We start from the raw sequence: 19,759 nt of genomic DNA, 5'->3' as shown, positions 1-19,759 counted from the left end.
AGAGTTGTTTGGTCAGTTTTCTGGCTACAAAATAAATTATTCAAAGTCCTCTATTCTATTTTTGAACAGGGACGAGAGACTGAACCCGGTTATACAGACCCCCTTTATCAACGCAAGGGAGGGATTTGTGTACCTTGGTGTTAAGATCACCCCAGACATTAAAACAATTGTACCAGCAAACTATGATCCTCTGGTCAGTGAAGTAAACGAGTCACTGAATAATTGGATGATAATGCCCATATCAATGATTGGCCGAATAAATGTGATTAAAATGAATATATTGCCAAAGTTTTTGTATCTTTTTCAGACAATTCCTTTGCCTCTTCCAAAACAATTTTTTGATGGTTTAAATGGTATTTTCAGTAGATTTATTTGGAATAATAAAAAACCTAGATTAAGGCTTCGCCTGTTGTACCTGCCATATGAGAGAGGGGGGTTGCAACTTCCTAATCTTAAATTGTATTATTGGTCCGCCCAGCTACGTTCAGCTATGTTTTACTTTTCAACCGAAACACCCCCAGCATGGATAAAAATTGAAGAATTAATAACAAACCTTGGATTAAATCTGTATTTGTATTCCGCAAGACCAAAGCAACTGATAAAAATGACAAAAAATCCCTTTCTGAAAAATACAATTGATGTTTGTTATAGGACCCATCAATATATTGGAGATACCCCTTCCATTTCATCTTTCTCACCCATCTGGGGGAACAGATATTTTAAGACAGGGACAGCTGATGGAGGTTTCAAAATCTGGGCAAATAAAGGTTTACAGAAACTGGCAGATCTTTATAAGGATGACAGGCTTCTGACATTTGAACAGTTATGCCAAATATATAGCATTCCAAAGAAACACTTTTATAAGTATTTACAAATTAAACATTTTATTATGTCAAAACATAAAACGATTGAATCCAAACCACCACTATCATACCTAGAGAATATTGTGCTAGAAAATTTAGAGAGGAGAGGTCATATTTCTTTATTTTATATAGCTTTATTAAGGCACGATGAGGAATCCACTGTAGATAAATTGGATGCATGGAGAGCTGATATTCGAGAAGAGATAAAGGTATTGGACTGGAATACTGCATGTGTAAAAGCCCAAAAGCAATCAATCAATACAAGCATGAAACTCCTTCAGTACAAGTGGTTGATGAGAACTTACATAACTCCAGTCAAACTGAACCGCTGGGATCCTAACATCCCAGATATCTGCTGTAAATGTTTGGTTGGAAGGGGTACTCTCTTTCACTGTGTATGGGAGTGTCCAAAGTTACAACAATATTGGAACGTGGTTACGAAGACTTTGTCAGAGATCGTTGGAGTGAATGTACCTGCTGAGGCCAAAATGTGTGTTTTGGGTATTTATTCAGAGAACTGTGCTTTTAATTCCAGACAGTTAAAACTGATTGACTTTGGACTCCTGCAGGCCAGGAGATTAATATCTCTATACTGGAAAAAAATAGATATACCATCAAAGCACATGTGGGTGAAGGAGATGTCATCCTGTATGGCTCTGGAGCAACTCACTTATATTGTCAGAGGAAAAGGAGCAAAATTTGAAAAGACGTGGTCACCGTTGACCGAGTTTCTGAAACGTTACAAAGGACATTAAGAGAACTGTGCAGAGATTGCTGGGTTTATTTTATTTTATTTTTTTTCCTATTTATTTATTTTACTTTTTTTTTTCCTTTTCTCATTGTTCATTATTGTTTATTTGTGTTTGTTGGCTTTGGGGACCAAGTTATTTTTTAAGAATCTGTGTTAAGTGTATCACTGTCACTTGCTTTTTTTCTTTTGTTATAAAATTCAATAAAAATATTTCATAAAAAAAAATAAAAAATTGCGCAAGAATTTTTAATACATGCAAAAATAAAATCTCCCTCTTGCCACTAGGGGGTGCTGCGGCACCCCCAGCACTCCCACTTCGGCCATGGCACTCACTGAAAACATGATATGCGACATAAGTCATCCTTTATCGACTCATTACAGTATTTTAAGGTGAAGTCACCTGCTAATCGGTGTAACACAGACCTCTGTGACTGACAGCAGTCTTTGGCAGAAAACAAGCTATTTAAGAAATAATTTTCTAGCGCCCCATGAGAGAAACGATCCAGTAGACATCAGGCAGCTTACCCGGTTAGCAGCTCCACTTTAGAGCTGTTCATATTTCCACAATGGGACCTTTTAATAGCAGGAAACAGACAAAAATGATTCAACGTTTCTAATGCTATGTTCCGACCACAAGCGGCAAGAGCAGCAAAAATGCTTGTACAAGTTTAGGTCTGATGCACGCCTGAAGCATCTCTGCTACTCTAGCTACGTGGTCGAAAAGTGGGTCCGATGTGCGTTGGGCGGAGCTACCCTATCCTTTCTTTGCCTGTAACAATAGCAGCTATATTTGCTGTTATAAGTGAGTATAAATTAGTTTTGTGTTTTTAAATGAGAAAGTCCACCAGAAAACTTATTCTGTGCAGTCAGTTCATCAGGATTACCATCCTGCCTTTAAATCATTGGACTCCCCACACCCAACCTCACAGACGCAAACCAACAGGCCATTGGACGTTTTTCATTCTCCATAGAACGGGACCCCACTCATCCACTACAGGACTACCTCATACCCCTCCCCTCTGGACGGAGGTACAGGGCACTCAGGTGTAGAAGGGCCCGTTTTGGCAGGAGCCTGATCCCTTCAGCCATCACCTTTTTAAACAACAGGCCCCGTTTAGTGCATCATGTCTTGTATCGTGTCTTGTACTTGTGCTGGTGTTTACTGTGGTGTCTTTTTTTATGCCTTTGTGTAAACGAGCTCTGTGTATGTGGAAAAGAATCTCCCCTTGGGGACAAATAAAAGTCTAAAGTCTACAGGTGCTGGTCATAAAATTAGAATATCATGAAAAAGTAGATTGATTTCAGTAATTGCATTTAAAAAGTGAAACTTGTATATTATATTCATACATTACATACAAACTCATATATTTCAGATGTTTATTTTGTTTAATTTTGATGATTACAAATGACAACAAATGAAAATCTCAAATTCATCATATCAGAAAATTAGAATATTACTGAAGACCAATAAAAACAAAGGATTTATAGAAATGTTGGCCAACTGAAAAGTATGAACATGAAAAGTATGAGCATGTACAGCACTCAGTATTTAGTTGGGCCTCCTTTGGCCTGTATTACTGCAGCAATGCGGCGTGGCATGGAGTCGATCAGTCTGTGGCACTGCTCAGGTGTTATGATAGCCCAGGTTGCTCTAATAGTGGCTTTTAGCTCTTCTGAATTGTTGGGTCTGGTGTATTGCATCTTCTTCTTCACAATACCCCATAGATTTTCTATGGGGTTAAGGTCAGGAGAGTTTGCTGGCCAATTAAGAACAGGGATACCATGGTCCTTCAACCAGGTACTGGTAGCTTTGGCACTGTGTGCAGGTGCCAAGTCCTGTTGGAAAATGAAATCTGCATCTCCAAAAAGTTGGTCAGCTGCAGGAAGCATGAAGTGCTCTAAAACTTCCTGGTATGTGGCTGCGTTGACCCTGGACCTCAGAAAACACAATGGACCAACACCAGCAGATGACATGGCACCCCAAACCATCACTGACTGTGGAAACTTTACACTGGACTTCAAGCAACGTGGATGAAGTGCCTCTCTTCTTTTCCTCCAGACTCTGGGACCTTGATTTCCAAAGGAAATGCAAAATTTACTTTCATCAGAGAACATGACTTTGGACCACTCACCAGCAGTCCAGTCCTGTTTCTCTTTAGCCCAGGCAAGACGCTTCTGACGCTGTCTGTGGTTCAAGAGTGGCTTGACACAAGGAATGCGACAGCAGAAACCCATGTCTTTCATACGTCTGTGTGTGGTGGTTCTTGAAGCACTCACTCCAGCTGCAGTCCACTCTTTGTGAATCTCCCCCACATTTTTGAATGGGTTTTGTTTCACAATCCTCTCCAGGGTGCGGTTATCTCTCTTGCTTGTACACTTTTTTCGACCACATCTTTTCCTTCCCTTCGCCTCTCTATTAATGTGCTTGGACACTGAGCTCTGTGAACAGCCAGCCTCTTTAGCGATGACCTTTTGTGTCTTGCCCTCCTTGTGCAAGGTGTCGATGGTCGTCTTTTGGACAACTGTCAAGTCAGCAGTCTTCCCCATGATTGTGTAGCCTATAGAACTAGACTGAAAGACCATTTAAAGGCTTTTGCAGGTGGTTTGAGTTAATTAGCTGATTAGAGTGTGGCACCAGGGGCCATCAATTTTGAACCTTTTCACAATATTCTAATTTTCTGATATGATGAATTTGAGATTTTCATTTGTTGTCATTTGTAATCATCAAAATTAAACAAAATAAACATCTGAAATATATGAGTTTGTATGTAATGTATGAATATAATATACAAGTTTCACTTTTTAAATGGAATTACTGAAATCAATCTACTTTTTCATGATATTCAAATTTTATGACCAGCACCTGTAATCATTTCTAAGTCGGAGCCGCTCAGACATCGGCGGTTCTCCGTCACTGGGAATCCCGTTCAACAGCAGCCTCTGGCCTGGCCGCAGCTTCGCGGTTTTCCGCTACTGTAGGTGGCAGCTGGGAGTAGATGTTAGCATTTTTCCACGTATGTAATCCAAACTGCAGGCACCAGAATAATAAAAGCGAACATATTCTGCCGGCAGATTTAGACATTTTAAGGTAATTTAAGCATTAATAAACTGTTTCAGAGGAGTCATCATAGCGCTCTACATCAGCAGCGCTGTGTCTGACTCCCTGCCAGCTCCCAGACCAGCTCTTCTGATTGGTTGATGTGGTGCTTCGAGCAGCAAGTTAAATTTTTCCAACTCAAGCAGCTGCTGCTACTGAAGTGCATGTCAGATGCTCAGACACGCTGCTCCTGCTGCCCTAAACGCGCTGCAGGACCTTTTTACTGCAACTTGATGCGCATCAACTATTGACTTTGCATGTAAACTAGCTGCTGCTTCTGCTTCGTGTGAATCTGACTCTTCCATTCAACAGAGATGTTTATATTGATAATGTTTTGATGGAGTGGTTATAATTGAATGATGTATTGGGAAATTTTAGACCATCCCAGATAGTTTAGAACAACAGTAGAATTAATGAATTCAAACACAGGCGTTCCGCATGCGAGCATCAAAGCGGCGGATGTGTTTCTGCACACACATCCAAACTGTGACGTTATTAAGATTCCAGGGCTTCTGTAAAAGCTGCCTCCAGGGTGAACTGGATGTGCTTTAATTGGCTCAGAGTGATTAACAAGGAGAGTCCTGCATCACTTCTTCTTTCCTCTAACTCTAGGTAGACCAGATTTCCCTCAGGCTTCAACTGTTTAAAGACTGTCCAAAAGTTGTAGCAACAGAAAGTCATAACATGAAAAGTGTTTCATTGACACTGACGTTTAAAGGTGTTTGAATTATACATGGTCTTTGCTGCACAATAAAAACTCAACTTAGGTGTAAACAGATGGGATTGCCATAAGCATGCTTTTAGGGTTATATTTCAAAGTTTAACAAAAAAAACAAAAAAAGAAAGAAAAAACACCACTAGGCTGCATAAATGTGAAACATCATCAGGTTGGAGGTGCTTAAGACCTTTTTTATCGTTTTGTACATAATAAAAGAATATTTAATCTTCTCTTCTGGACAACTCTCTCCTTTTTGTTTTCTAAATTCTCATTATTTTCACCCTTTCTTCATAATTGAAGGCGAGCTTCATATCTTCCCCTAGTATGCAAACCATCAGATTGATCCGGTACGACGATGCTCTGATCCACGAACACTCTGACCATCGGACAGTGTGCGTACCAGATCTACTCGGGTGGTCAGATTTGCTCTGGGCCACGCCCCTTTTTATGACATCAACATATGGCAACTCCACTCCGACAAACTGTATTGCAACTGTTTCCTAAGAATCAAATCTCTTTTGGAGTCTCAACATATTATTCCCTATATTTGCTATAATTTTACATTTCATTGGCGATCTAAAGTAGCTAAAAGTACAAAACAATCATAGTCAGCCTTCAAGGCAAGTACTGCGTTCTAAGATCAAGCTCTGCTATTTAACAAGGTGGCTTATTTTTATTCTTTTTATTCAGATCTGAGGGCAGAAGAAGACAAAGGGGACATCTTAAAAAAAAAAAATATTTACGTAGAGATTTTAGACCAAGAAAACAGTTTTCTTGTAGAAAACGAACGGTTGTTGTTGACACAAATTTAAAAGTAGTGTACTTTAATATGGCTAACTGGCCGAGCTAAAAAAAGGCTAACCGGTTAGCTACTGAGCACAGCTAGCCACAGGGCTACCCAACTCTCCCCCTTTATACCATGGTTTCGCATTTACTTAGTTAACAATAAACAGATTTTTTTTCAGTTTTGTAATCGATCAGGTAAACCTTCATTGATCATTATCGTTGTCTGGGCAACCACAATGTTTTACATCATGTGGCAACGTTCAGCCAATCATAGTGTTGAGATCGAAGATTCATAAGCCCCATTTACACTACCCTTGATAAATCGATCCATGCCGAGACCGGTCCGAGCTGGGATCAGTTAACCAGGCCGAGCTCGGTTCTGAAGACCGTTTACGCATCACGCTATCTCGACTCCTTGCCTCCTAGTGACGATCTACGGTATTACTGCCAGTACTGAAGGAGGAAATCAGGCAGTTGGTGGCGGTAATGCACCAAAAGTTGTTTGCCAACCGCCATAAAACACAAGAAGAAGAAGACGAAGAAGGAGGGAATCAAAATCAAAATGGCGGCGCCCGGCACATTCAGAAAGTTATGCTTGATTATTATTGCTGTACTTCGGTGTTATTGTTTAAAATGCTGCGTGGAGAAGATTCCGATTGTTGTTTATAGTTGAAGAAGAAGTTGTTCTTCTTCTGTTTCTAGAGGGGCATTACTGCCACCTACTGGAATGGAGTGTGAATCACGATGTGCAGCCAGACAGAGATGACACGTTCTGCTCATGCGCTCTTGTTACCAGAGAACTGAGCCAGGGAAAATCCGAGCCGAGCCCACCTCTGGAACTGGTCTGCAGTTAGCTCGGTTCGGTTGTGTCTAGCTCGGTTCAGTTCAGTTTGCTTTCCATTTACACACCATAAGTTATCTCAGTTACTGAGCTCAGACCGGTCTCGGCACAGTTTTTCAGGGGTAGTGTAAATGGGGTAATAGAGTGGAACAAAAACAAAGCCTTGTTTTGGCTTAGAAAACACGCAAATTAAACCAAACGAATGGGTCCAACCATTACAAATGGGCAGTCATTTGGTTTCCTTGTTAGCAAAAGCCACTTTTGCCTCTGAGGCTAACAAAGAAACCCAAATGAACCCCATTCCTAAGGGGCAGTTCGTCCTGTTCAATTTGCAATTTCAATTTCTGACATTTTGAATTGAAAAGACTTCCTGGATGGGAAGCGAAAGGTCTTCAAACTTTTTTTGGAATTAAGATGATGGCAACATATACTAAACATGATTTAATGATGCTGTACTGAAAACGGCAGCAATAGAATGCATAACAGATAGAAATCTTAGCAATAAGAAGCAGGATTATGAACTCGGTAATAATTGTGTTGTAAGCAGGGATGCTTATTAATGCTAACAGCTACCGGACATTAAAAATAATCCGAAAAAGGCAGAACACACAGTATAGAATAGGTATCCAGTATATGAAGGATGATGATTGTACCAAATAAGAAGAAAACGTTCCTACGGCAGGCTGCATGTTTCAGTATAACAGGATATTCTTGAGAGGGAAGAGCCTGAGTTTACTCCACTGCCTCCTGCAGAGGAAAATAACCTGGATCCCAACATGCTGCTCTGATCCTCAACTTAAGTGCAGGAAATGACAGGAATTAGCTGCACTTTAGCCGGCCATCTTCATCTGACAGCCTTGATGGGGTTCCATAAAGAGAAGAGGAGGAAGAGGAGGAGGAGGACTCACCGTCTCCAGCTGGTCCATGAGCTTCACAAGGAACTTCCTGCATTCTGGAGTTTTGCTGTCCAGCTTCATGCCCGTCTGCATGGCGTAGAGCCGACCTGTAAGAGGAAGGATGGTGGAGTTTTGAACTTCCTGCTGATTCCTTCATCTCCTCCTGACCCAACCCCCCCCCCAAAAAAAAATAAAAAAAACACACACCCTCAGTGAAAATGTATAATTCAGGACAATTTATTCCATATTTGCAGGAGTTTTACTTACCGTACTTTGTCACATCAAGGAGCACAGCTACATTTAGTCTGTTTGTCTTGCACAGCTTTTACTCTTTATACTATTTCTAGTCATTTTTTAAGCAAAATTTGGGGTTTTTAACCAAAAACATTTTAAAAGTCCAATTATTTATTTCAGACTACCACCTAGTTTTCATTATACAAAAAATTTTTTTTAAGAAACTTTAAATTTTTATCTATTTAACAGATTACATTCAATGACTTTTATCTACCAAGGGAACTATATTGTTTGTTTTTTAAAATCAAATCAATTATGTTTGACAGCATTTTAAATTTTCAGAATATCCAAAGAGTTTTTGTATTATGTTTTTATATTATTGTGTTTTTAAAAAATATTTGGAGAAATTTACAGTCATGTTCCAAAGCAATTAAGTTTCCTAAAACCACAAACATGTTTTGCTGTGGAATCCTTGTTTTATTTCTTTTTATAAATCATGTTTTATGGGAATCATGCTTTATACGGAAACCTTTCAGGTTTTCTTTATTTGCAAAACAATTTTTATTCATTTCAGGCAAAAAATAAATAAATAAAAAATCTTCTAAAATTCAATGAATCTTACAAGATCAAATTTCTAAAGATGTCGTCTTCCCTTTAGAAGAAGTCTTTCTGTTAGAAAATCATATCAAAGTAACTTCAAATTTTTTTTATGGTTTTCTGTGGGCTTTTATTCTCTTAATCTGATTTATCTTTTTCACTCTAAAACTAAATACCTTTTCGTAACATAATGTCACTTCTTTTTCCAAAACCAAACACATTTTAAAAACGGGACTTTCCTTAATTTTATACTATTTCCACTTTTTAAAATGCACCAATTAATTTTGTAGAAATTATAGTATTTTTTTTACGCCATAAGAACGTCTTTATATAAAAAAAAAGTCAAACATTCAGTACTGAAAATTATGGAAGAGGATTAGGGCCACTGAAAAAAAAAAGTTAACTGATTTTTACATTTTATTTCAGTTTAACATGGGAAAAAACTGACTTTTTTCTCAGAATTCTGACTGAATTCTGACAATAAAAAAAGTCAGAATTCTGAGAAAAAAGTCAGAATTCTGAGTAAAAAGTCAGAGTTCTGACTTTTTTCCCATGCTATACTGAAATAAAAAAAAAAAAAAATCAGTTAACTTTTTTTTTTTTTTCCAGTGGCCCTAATCCTCTTCCGTAGAAAATACTTTTAGAAATGTTTTAAACTTTTTTAATGAAAAAGCCACAATCTTTCTTTCTCCAACACTTATTTCCTGAAGTCTGGCTAACACCACCGCTATAAATCCTCCTGCCACCTACGGATGATCAGAGGTTTATCTTTCTGCAGGTCATTGAACTGATGCAGCTTGTAGTGTAAAAAAAGTATTCAACTATTCACCCCAGTTAAATAAACGGAGATTGATGGATTTTAATCAGTCGGCATTTTATTTTCATATCTTTGCAAAGACAGAACGGTTAATCATACAGTCCTGTACTGTAATCAGCCCTGTTCTGCCTGGGCAGCATTTGTTCCCCCTTAGTTGCAATAATGGAAAGTTGTCAGAGCAAAACAAATTACAGACATTTTGGTTAAACAGTAACTTCTTATGAATAAACCTTGAGAAAGAATCTGATTTGTTAAGGTATGTCTTGTCTACAGTCAGCTTCATGCAGGGGCATTGTGTGGCCTTGAGGTCAAACAGGCTGAGTGAAAACTTTTAGGGCGAGTAAAAAGGATAAATTAATTCATGAAATAAGAGAAACTAATTTTCCGACCACAAGCTTCACGCATCTGAAGCAACACGATGCGGCTTTGCTCTGTTGGGACATCTTGTTGCAATCCACACCGTTTGTTTACAGCGTTTCAGAGGCGTCACCATCCTGCACAGCAACCGGCAGAACAAAGTCCCGTTTCACAGAGAGAGAATGGTGAGCAGTCTCTGTCGCACGGCCAAGACTGCAGCAGCTCAGTGCTTCCAGAGACGCCACATGGATGCTGCCTCGGAGCGCAGAGAGCCACAGAGAAACAAAGGTGTCCCCTGTCCCCCAGGCCTCCCACCCTGACCATTCCTCCCATTCCTGCCATTCTAAGGCCCTCTGCTGGTCAGCACTCATGCAGGTTGCTGGTGTTACAGAAACGTTTCTTTAACCCGCGCTCAGACATAGAGGGAAACAGACTTTACCCACATATGGAAGACATCTTCAGTTAAAATCGAGGTAATATTTGGTCTTCCTGACGCTTAGATGATGCTTACATCACCTCTAAGGCTGCTTCCCACTGAGATGACGTCTCAACATCATTTCCTGTCCTGTTGATTCCAGCATGGAGAAAAAAGGAAGATGTTCAGATAACTTGTTGGAAATGATAAAACTTTCCTTTCCACTCTGCAGGCGTAAGATGCAACACTCTGCAGAAGCTGGACAGAATCAGCCTTCAACATTAAAGCAAAGGCAGGAAGGAGAGCGAGGAGACGCTTTGCAGACCGGGGGGGGGGGGGTTTCAGCCGATTTCAGCTCCGGCAAACATCAATGTCTCACATTCTAATGTCCATCAGCTTCAGCCTCCTTCAGATGAATTTAAAAGGTTTAAACTCCAGGTTTTCCGGGCTTTATTTTACAAGCTCTCTCTAAAGTATGAATAGAAACGAATAAACAGGTGGAGAAACAGAAGGATTAAAAGATATTTGGAAAAAAAAATGGATGACAGATGGATAAAAATATAGATAGAACAATAAACAGAAGCCTAAAAAAACATATAAAGGGAGGGACAGATGGATAAATGAAAAAGTGGAGTGAGAAGGACAAAAGGAACGGAAGGAGATAACTAAAAGGACGGATGATTAAAAACAGGAAGGCAGTTAAAAAGATGGATGTAAGGAGGGACAGACGGACGGATTAAAAGATGGAGGATCTGGAAGGTGGGACGGGTGACACAATTATTACTTTTTGTTCCCCAAATAGACTGATTTTTCTTCATTAAGAATGATAGGTAAATGAAATTTACAAATAAAGAAAATCAAAAAATAAAACTTTGAAAAACTCCATAAACAAAAAAAAGATTTTGTCAGAAAATTTACTTTTTTTTTTAGATTTTTCATTCTTTTATTCTAGTTTTTCAAATAATTTTTTAATCAAACTACAGATCTTATATTTCTAAAATTGACTATTTTATAGATTTACTTTTATGAATTTTATTTGTTTCAAATTAAGCTTCAAAGATCACATTCTCTCCCCTTCAAGCCCCAAAAGAAACACCTGCTTCCTATAACGTTGCCGCTAACGCCCATTCAGACCAATAGAAATGCGCCTTTGCTTGTCACTCTAGAAGAAAGCCCGCCCCCAGATGTGAAGAGGATAAAATACACTCACCGGCCACTTTATTAGGTACACCTGTCCAACTGCTCGTTAACACTTAATTTCTAAGCAGCCAATCACATGGCGGCAACTCAGTGCATTTAGGCATGTAGACATGGTCAAGACAATCTCCTGCAGTTCAAACCGAGCATCAGTATGGGGAAGAAAGGTGATTTGAGTGACTTTGAACGTGGCATGATTGTTGGTTCCAGAAGGGCTGGTCTGAGTATTTCAGAAACTGCTGATCTACTGGGATTTTCAGACACAACCATCTCTAGGGTTTACAGAGAATGGTCCGAAAAAGAAAAAACATCCAGTGAGCGGCAGTTCTGTGGGTGGAAATGCCTTGTTGATGCCAGAGGTCAGAGGAGAATGACCAGACTGGTTCGAGCTGATAGAAGGGCAACAGTGACTCAAATAACCACCCGTTACAACCAAGTTGGGCAGAAGAGCATCTCTGAACGCACAGTACGTCGAACTTTGAGGCAGATGGGCTACAGCAGCAGAAGACCACACCGGGTGCCACTCCTTTCAGCTAAGAACAGGAAACTGAGGCTACAATTTGCACAAGCTCATGGAAATTGGACAATAGAAGATTGGAAAAACGTTGCCTGGTCTGATGAGTCTCGATTTCTGCTGCGACATTCGGATGGTAGGGTCAGTATTTGGCGTCTACAACATGAAAGCATGGATCCATCCTGCCTTGTATCAACGGTTCAGGCTGGTGGTGGTGGTGTCATGGTGTGGGGAATATTTTCTTGGCACTCTTTGGGCCCCTTGGTACCAATTGAGCATCGTTGCAACGCCACAGCCTACCTGAGTATTGTTGCTGACCATGTCCATCCCTTTATGACCACAATGTACCCAACTTCTGATGGCTACTTTCAGCAGGATAATGCGCCATGTCATAAAGCTGGAATCATCTCAGACTGGTTTCTTGAACATGACAATGAGTTCACTGTACTCAAATGGCCTCCACAGTCACCAGATCTCAATCCAATAGAGCATCTTTGGGATGTGGTGGAACGGGAGATTCGCATCATGGATGTGCAGCCGACAAATCTGCGGCAACTGTGTGATGCCATCATGTCAATATGGACCAAACTCCCTGAGGAATGCTTCCAGCACCTTGTTGAATCTATGCCACCAAGAATTGAGGCAGTTCTGAAGGCAAAAGGGGGTCCAACCCGTTACTAGCATGGGGTACCTAATAAAGTGGCCGGTGAGTGTATGTAAAATTCAATCTTAAAATAATAAAAATTTGGAAATATATTTTCTTTTAGAAAAATGGAGAATGGAGCAAAATTCCTCTCAAAACCTCTTAAAAAAAAAAAAAAAAAAGATTTTGTCAGAAAATTCACTTTTTTTTTAGATTTTTCATTCTGTTATTCTAGATTTTTTTTAAAAAAATGAATCAAACTACAGATCTTATATTTCTAAAATTGACTATTTTTCAGATTTACTTTTATTTATTGTATTTATTTCAAATTAAGCTTCAAAGATCACATTCTCTCTCCTTCAAGCCCCAAAAGAAAGGTTTACTTTCTATAACGTTGCCGCTAACGCTCAGTCAGACCAATAGAAATGCGCCTTTGCTTGTCACTCCAGAAGAAAGCCCGCCCCCAGATGTGAAGAGGATAAAATCTATAAAATTCCAGCTGAAAAAATAAGATTTTTTTTTAAATGGAGAATGGAGCAAAATTCCTCTCAAAACCTCTTAAAAAAAAAATAAAAAATAAAAAAATAAAAAATATTTTCGTCCAACAACAATGGAATGAAATTGACTCCAAACCTTGAAAACTGCTCAAGGATCCTCCAGAGTTTTCCAGGCTGCATTGGAAGCCGCTTCTAAAGGCGAAAATGATGAAGCAGATCAACTTCATCTAAGTCCAGGTTTGCCTTTAGGTTTGAGATTTATTGGACATTGATGAGAGCTTTCTGGCCTGCATTTATAAACACAGAGCGCCCCCAGATGCTTCCCTAAGCACACAGTCAATCTAAATGGGGCTAATATTTGGACTGCAGCTGTTTAAGCAGGAAAACATTGTAAAGATTGCTGCCAAACCCAGAAGATGAGCAGAAATCCGACAATCTAAAGCTCATAAACCATCATTGTTCTCAGATGGCAGCAGCAGTTTTATAGAAGTGAGGTGAAAAGATGAGCTGGAGTCATTAACAATGCGTGCGATCCAATTAGCGTGAAACGACGTTTGTAAAGCAGCCAAATGGTGGGGCAACAGGGGGAGGGGGGGTTCTGCAGAACCATTACAGCTGAAGGAATCATGGTTCTGACTGCTGCAGAAAGCGATCCGACCGCTCTGAGGCCGAGCATCAGCCGGATGATCTAACTGCTGACCGGCTGATTAAAGGCGCCGGACAAAGGGACGATACGAAGACCATGCAGAGAGACACAGCAGCAAACGGATAGAGGGAAAATATTGGAGGTTTTAAAACATTTGCAAAATTAGAGCTCTATCTTCCAATGAATGAAGTTCAACTGGAAGCAATAAACGTATTTAAAGGTTCACTTTTATGTAAAACGTGCAGGAAGAGCCTTAAAAACATCATTTCTGAACCAAAGGGAAGAACAGAAACTGTCTGAAGTTTATTCTCACAAGGTTCTCAAATTTTCTGCAGTGACTTGGTTTAGAGATTAAATGCAGGATATTTAAAAGACAAACAATGTTAAATATGTCAGAACATGGCTGGTTCAGATCAGCTGATTTAGACTTTAGAGTCTAAAGATGATGAAGGTATGAGGAGTCCCAGCGAGGCCAGAGGCCCAAACACATGGTGCTGCTGACCTCCAGTGGCCCGCCTCCATCACTGGTCCACTATAGAGCTACAGACGGCTCCATGATCCAGACCAATGAGATCTTAAAGGTCAGGAGGAAACCATGTGGAGCTCTGACTTCATCCACAAACTGTTTTTCAGCTATTATTATGCACTAAATTAAAACCATGGTCACAACTTCTATCATAACACATTTATTTCAGTCAATATGATAGTGTTAAGATATCAATAAAATTAAAATACTTAAGAATTATTTCACTGATTTCATACTTTCACTAGGTTTTATCGCAGATAAAGTCAATTTTAACATTTCTGATTCAGAAATATAGTGTTTTAAGTCAGTCAGAGACTACAGGGTTTATACAGAAATGAGTAACTCTAATTTAATGCGTTTTAATGTATTATAATATATATTAGGGATGGGACGATTTATGAAAACCGTCAGAACCGTTCGGTTCGACTGTCTCGGTTCGGTTCGCGTGTGTTGCGTTCGGTTCATGCGCTGCTCCTTTTTCTCATAGGCAAAGCGTTTAAACTCCAGAGCAGAAGGTGGCGGTACTGCGACCAAAGCCAACCACCAGTAGTAAACAAGAAGAAGAAGAAGCGAAGCAGCGTAGCCGGGTGTAGCAGAAAGAAATCAGTTGTTGTGGAGAATTGTGTGGGTATGGCGAGTGGGTCTGCTGTATGGGACCACTTTGCATTTAGATTGACGGCGGAAAGAAAGTTGTGGATAAAAACAGTGTGCAAGCATTGTGCAACACATTTTGTTTATGCTAACAGCAACATGACCAACATGTCATGCTAACCCCAAAATCCCTCATACTCCGTCAGCGCTCCGCTGCGCTCCAGACCGGCTGCTCAAAGCAAAGCCTACAGCCCCCACTGTGGCTTCGTCCCCTCCGCTCTGAGTCCCTTGGAGATGGTAGAGAGCATGCGCGAGATGATTAAATTCAAAGCAGCAAAACATACGGAAATGATCCAGGGTTTCCGCGGATCATTTAAAATAATTAGAATCCATTATTTTTGGGGGGATTTTTTCATCAATTCCATAAATTTTTATGGGATTTCGGTGTAACAATCAACATGTATCGAACCGAACCGAAAACCGTGACCAGAAACCGTGAATCGAACCGAACCGTGGATTTTGTGAACCGTTCCATCCCTTATATATATATATACAGGTGCTGGTCATAAAATTAGAATATCATGAAAAAGTAGATTGATTTCAGTAATTCCATTTAAAAAGTGAAACTTGTATATTATATTCATACATTACATACAAACTCATATATTTCAGATGTTTATTTTGTTTAATTTTGATGATTACAAATGACAACAAATGAAAATCTCAAATTCATCATATCAGAAAATTAGAATATTGTGAAAAGGTTCAAAATTGATGGCCCCTGGTGCCACACTCTAATCAGCTAATTAACTCAAACCACCTGCAAAAGCCTTTAAATGGTCTTTCAGTCTAGTTCTATAGGCTACACAATCATGGGGAAGACTGCTGACTTGACAGTTGTCCAAAAGACGACCATCGACACCTTGCACAAGGAGGGCAAGACACAAAAGGTCATCGCTAAAGAGGCTGGCTGTTCACAGAGCTCAGTGTCCAAGCACATTAATAGAGAGGCGAAGGGAAGGAAAAGATGTGGTCGAAAAAAGTGTACAAGCAAGAGAGATAACCGCACCCTGGAGAGGATTGTGAAACAAAACCCCTTCAAAAATGTGGGGGAGATTCACAAAGAGTGGACTGCAGCTGGAGCGAGTGCTTCAAGAACCACCACACACAGACGTATGAAAGACATGGGTTTCTGCTGTCGCATTCCTTGTGTCAAGCCACTCTTGAACCACAGACAGCGTCAGAAGCGTCTTGCCTGGGCTAAAGAGAATCAGGACTGGACTGCTGGTGAGTGGTCCAAAGTCATGTTCTCTGATGAAAGTAAATTTTGCATTTCCTTTGGAAATCAAGGTCCCAGAGTCTGGAGGAAAAGAAGAGAGGCACTTCATCCACGTTGCTTGAAGTCCAGTGTAAAGTTTCCACAGTCAGTGATGGTTTGGGGTGCCATGTCATCTGCTGGTGTTGGTCCATTGTGTTTTATGAGGTCCAGGGTCAACGCAGCCACATACCAGGAAGTTTTAGAGCACTTCATGCTTCCTGCAGCTGACCAACTTTTTGGAGATGCAGATTTCATTTTCCAACAGGACTTGGCACCTGCACACAGTGCCAAAGCTACCAGTACCTGGTTGAAGGACCATGGTATCCCTGTTCTTAATTGGCCAGCAAACTCTCCTGACCTTAACCCCATAGAAAATCTATGGGGTATTGTGAAGAAGAAGATGCAATACACCAGACCCACAATTCAGAAGAGCTAAAAGCCACTATTAGAGCAACCTGGGCTATCATAACACCTGAGCAGTGCCACAGACTGATCGACTCCATGCCACGCCGCATTGCTGCAGTAATACAGGCCAAAGGAGGCCCAACTAAATACTGAGTGCTGTACATGCTCATACTTTTCATGTTCATACTTTTCAGTTGGCCAACATTTCTATAAATCCTTTGTTTTTATTGGTCTTCAGTAATATTCTAATTTTCTGATATGATGAATTTGAGATTTTCATTTGTTGTCATTTGTAATCATCAAAATTAAACAAAATAAACATCTGAAATATATGAGTTTGTATGTAATGTATGAATATAATATACAAGTTTCACTTTTTAAATGGAATTACTGAAATCAATCTACTTTTTCATGATATTCTAATTTTATGACCAGCACCTGTATATATTTATTAGGGGTGGAACGGTTTATGAAAACCGTCCGAACTGTTCGGTTCGATTCGCATGTGTTGCGTTCGGTTCATGCGCTGCTCCTTTTTCTCATGACGAAGCGTTTACACTCCAGAGCAGAAGGTGACGGTACTGCGACCACCAGTAGTAAACAAGAAGAAGAAGAAGCAAAGCAGCGTAGCCGGGTGTAGCAGGGAAAAAAATCAGGTGTTGTGGAGAATTGTGTGGGTATGGCGAGTGGGAAAGAACAGAAGTTGGAAGACGCGCCAGCAGCACTTTATAGGTCTGCTGTATGGGACCACTTTGCATTTAGAGTGAGCTACGATGATGGTGGAAAGAAAGTTGTGGATAAAAGTGCAACAGTGTGCAAGCATTGTGCAACACGTTTTGTTTATGCTAACAGCAACGTGACCAACATGTCAGGCTAACAATAAACATATACCGAACCGAAAACCATGACCACGAAACCGTGAACCGAACTGTGGATTTTGTGAACCGTTTCACCCCTAGTGTCCCTGAGATTAGCATGACGGAAAATGGATGGATGGATGTCAGTGTTCCCATACTTTTCCTTCAGTTAAAGCCATCACTGTAAAAAGTTGTGGATATTTTATAAACTTCCTCTGATTGAAAACGTCAAACGAAAACCATTTAAATCATTAACGCTCTGCAAGTTATAGTATATTTATATGACAATTAGGGGTGAGTTTTGACTTGGTGTTGTGATACGATACATGTCACAAATAATTGGTAAAATATTATCACGATATTGCAATATCACTATATATTAGGATAGTTTTCCCCAACTATCAAAATAACATGTATCGATAAAACAGCAAGTGCTGTATATGTTCATCAGAAGATATTGATCAGTAAGTTATTTTGGTATCCATGTTGTTTGGGGTTGTATTCAGTCCATGTGTTCTATTTCGACTGCCTCAACTACAGACATGGTGCTGTGCCTGACAGGTAAAGGACTCCATGGTGCTTCATACAGCAATGGCGGTCAGAGGTAGCCCGTTTTACCTCATTTTTTTATGTAAAATGTTTTGCTTTTAAAATCGATATTATATCGGGTAGCCAAACATCACGATATATCGCAAAACAACTTTTTTCCCCACACCTAATGGTAATTATATCAGGAAAAGGCTGTGAGGAAAGCTCAGCTCTTTGATCAGATACAATGAAAGTGATGAAAGGTGAGAATTTAAGAAAACAAACTGGGTTTCAGACTGAACTAACTGGAAATCACATCTTGCTCCATTACATTTTTACAGAACAGATTTTTCAGATGGATGTTGCAGAATAAATTTCATGTTAACAGGCAGAAACACTGTAAATGATTTATGATGATCGGGGTTATTCCCTTGAGAAGAAACTGGGTGTGTTCACTTCAGTGATTCACCGAATCTATAGACGCACATACATACACAGGGAGGCTTTTATTGTTTCGCTTTGGTGGAGCCTTTGAGCACCACTGCAGAAGTTTTGGTACATTCCTGCAGACTCAGACTGTTATCCTTTGTGGACTCTAAATCTGAACCTGTTGGACAGGTACTTGAACCTGCTGCGTCATTCTGTCAGGGCTGAGAAACAAACACCTGATCAAGCTAACAGAAATTCTAACATTTAAACGTAATTAATTGAAATCAGGTTTCCACCTCAGGTCAAAAACACTTTTAGAAACCTCCCACGTACAGGAGTCTGGCTGATGCTAAGGAAGCGTTAGCCTCCTCCAACAGTTTGAGCAGTTAAAACAACTTTTCCGTAACATACAACTATTTAACTCAACTCAAATGTGTTTATCAATGACAACTTTCTGTCATAAAAGCATTTTTATTTAAAAGCATCCGCCCTGTTTCAAAGTAAACAAAGCCGAGAAGCTAACAGCTAGCGTTAGCAGAGTGCTTACAGTAATAGGTCACCACCGGGTCCCGTTTCTCATGTTCCTGAGCGGTCCGCAGGTGGTGCTGGATGCCTCTGAGTTGGGCTGGTAAAGCCATGAGGGTCCTTAAACTCCTCCAAAAGACACAACAAACTATGTAGAGACGGTCTGTGTTGTTGTTAGCAGTGCTTCCCTCGCTTCCGCCTTTCCGTCCAATAGGAGCGACAGACGGCCAATCAGTGCGGATGACGTAACCGAAAAGGCGAGAAGCGATGGTTCTTTTAACCCTATGTATATGACATGATGTGGGTTGAGGAATTATTAATTCCTTAATATTGATGATTATTAAATTAAACATTTTGGGTATTAAAGGAAAATATCTTAATAGATTAAAGACTTTTTAATAAATAGAAATTGGAATTGGTTAGAATTGGTGAAGTGATCCCAGGAAAATATACAGTAGAAAATGGAACTCCGCAGGGGAGTATTTTAAGTCTGTTACTTTTCTCAATTATGATCAATTATGAATTTAATGGTATAGGTAAAAAAAATTGGATGTTCACTTTTTGATGATGGAGCTGTTTGGAAAATACAAGAGATTATTATTGAAATAGAGAAATGGGCGTTGCAGTGGGTGTTTAAGTTTTCAGTGGGAAAAAAAAAAAAGTAATGATATTTTATCAGAAAAAAAAAAATAACCAAGGACATAAGGACAC

At 39.8% G+C, this 19,759-nt stretch overlaps 1 protein-coding gene across 1 annotated transcript in view; it reads right to left on the bottom strand.

The window, feature by feature from the left end:
* Window positions 1-19,276, bottom strand: part of vta1 (vesicle (multivesicular body) trafficking 1) — an 81,007-nt gene extending 61,731 nt beyond the window's left edge. Inside the window, exons 1-2 of the mRNA XM_038294290.1 lie at window positions 19,071-19,276; window positions 7,965-8,059 (exon numbers count right to left, since the gene is read on the bottom strand). Coding sequence (XP_038150218.1) covers window positions 7,965-8,059; window positions 19,071-19,161 — 186 coding nt within the window. The 5' untranslated portion in view covers window positions 19,162-19,276. The remainder of the gene's footprint in view (window positions 1-7,964; window positions 8,060-19,070) is intronic.
* Between the last annotated feature and the right edge of the window lie 483 nt (window positions 19,277-19,759).

This window comes from Cyprinodon tularosa, unplaced genomic scaffold (genome assembly GCF_016077235.1).
Source record: "Cyprinodon tularosa strain WSP-4 unplaced genomic scaffold, ASM1607723v1 ctg338, whole genome shotgun sequence".
Taxonomy (NCBI): Eukaryota; Metazoa; Chordata; class Actinopteri; order Cyprinodontiformes; family Cyprinodontidae; genus Cyprinodon; species Cyprinodon tularosa.
This window is presented reverse-complemented; position numbering and strand designations above follow the sequence as displayed.